The 1929-nt window shown below is 49.5% G+C and overlaps 1 protein-coding gene across 1 annotated transcript; it reads right to left on the reverse strand.

The window, feature by feature from the left end:
• Positions 1-201: 201 nt before the first annotated feature.
• Positions 202-1696, reverse strand: LOC117941005 (voltage-dependent L-type calcium channel subunit alpha-1F-like; the record flags this gene model as incomplete). Its single annotated transcript, XM_034866108.1, has 3 exons — positions 202-277; positions 1040-1115; positions 1576-1696. Coding segments are annotated over 3 exons (273 nt in total), but the record flags the coding sequence as incomplete, so codon positions are not given.
• Between the last annotated feature and the right edge of the window lie 233 nt (positions 1697-1929).

Raw genomic sequence — 1929 nt, forward strand, 5'->3', positions numbered from 1 at the left:
GCTACACCCTGCTACACCCTGCTACATACTGCTACACCCTGCTACACCCTGCTTCGCCCTGCTACACCCTGCTATGCCTTGCTACACCCTGCTACACCCTGCTACACCCTGCTATGCCCTGCTACACCCTGCTAAACCCTGCTACATCCTGCTACAACCTGCTACATCCTAAGATGTCAGAAGTCTCTCTAAGTTTCTCACCTTCACTTCATTTTCCTTTTCTTCTTCCTCTTGTGCTCCGACTGCTTCCTCCGCCGCCACTTCCTCCGTCTTCTTCCTGGAGAGCAACAGGAAATAATCACAGACCACTCTGTTCTTTTAACTCAGTGGTGTGTTAAGCCACCAACGTCTCCTTCCAGCCGCAGCGCTGTGACCGTTGACTTCAAGGCACCTGACCCTAACGCTGTAACCCTGTAACCCTAATCCTGAAACCCCAACCCTGTAACCCTAATCCTGCAACCCCAACCCTGCAACCCCAACCCTGTAACCCTAACCCTGTAACCCCAACCCTGTAACCCTAACCCTGTAACCCTAATCCTGAAACCCTAACCCCAACCCTGTAACCCTAACCCTGTAACCCCAACCCTGTAACCCCAACCCTGTAACCCCAACCCTGTAACCCTAACCCCAACCCTGTAACACCAACCCTGTAACCCCAACCCTGTAACCCTAACCCCAACCCTGTAACCCTAACCCCAACCCTGTAAAACCAACCCTGTAACCCCAACCCTGTAACCCTAACCCCAACCCTGTAACCCTAACCCCAACCCTGTAACACCAACCCTGTAACCCTAACCCTGTAACCCTTATCCTGAAACCCCAACCCTGCAACCCCAACCCTGTAACCCTAACCCCAACCCTGTAACCTTAACCCTGTAACCCCAACCCTGTAACCCTAACCCCAACCCTGTAACCCTGTAACCCTAACCCTGTAACCCCAACCCTGTAACCTCAACCCTGTAACCCTAACCCTGTAACCCTTTACCATGACACATTCTAACGTCCTACCCTCCCTTCCTTTGTCCCTCTCATCACTCACTCTTTGTTCTTGTTGTCTCCGTCTCCGCCCGCCAGGTTGTCCACAGCGATGGCCAAGAAGACATTCAGCAGGATGTCTGACACGTTAAGAACATGCAACAACATCCACCTTTTCTTCAGAAGCTACTTTACTCGGCTATACATGAACCTTTTGTGTCTAAGTGACTGATGATATCAACAATCTCTAAAATTTGTCTAGCTCACTCAGAGCCTGTGGTGAAACAAGCTGCATTGTAATGTTCACAGGCAATTTTGGCGCACCTTCAATTGACTGCTTAATATTTATGGTTATCCAACCTTTATTAATTTAGGTAAGTCGACACCGGTTACATTTGTCACTCAATACTGGACCAGTTTCAATAATATTTGTTCAAATTAGTCACTTAGACACCAATGCATGGGAAAGTAGGGTCCAGGTTGACAAAAAAACGAAACTACCCTATAATTCTAGCAAAGGATGCATGAACACAAACAAGAACAGTTTTTTCCCCACTCTGCTTGTGGTGTCAGTGAACGCCTCACTTGGACGAAGGATACAGTTACCACAGATGAAGAGGATGACGAAGTAAACGCAGACGATCATCCCTGGGAACACGGGGCCGCCGTACGCCATGATGCCGTCGTACATCACCATGTTCCAGTCCTCCCCGGTCAGGATCTGCTCTCACAGTCAACATCAGCACACACATGTGTTACATATCAGGCTCCTCTCCTGGGGAACCAGGTTCCAGTCTGGGGTCAGGAGGCAGACACCGTCTCCACATCTAAGAGTACGTTTAAGACTTTCCTCTTTGATAAAGCATATAGTTGGGTCAGGATCAGGAGAGTCCTGAACCATCCCTTAGTGATGCCACTGTAGGCCTAGACTACTGGGGGACTTCCCATGATGCA

The sequence above is a fragment of the Etheostoma cragini genome, unplaced genomic scaffold, assembly GCF_013103735.1.
Source record: "Etheostoma cragini isolate CJK2018 unplaced genomic scaffold, CSU_Ecrag_1.0 ScbMSFa_3995, whole genome shotgun sequence".
In the NCBI taxonomy this organism is placed as follows: Eukaryota; Metazoa; Chordata; class Actinopteri; order Perciformes; family Percidae; genus Etheostoma; species Etheostoma cragini.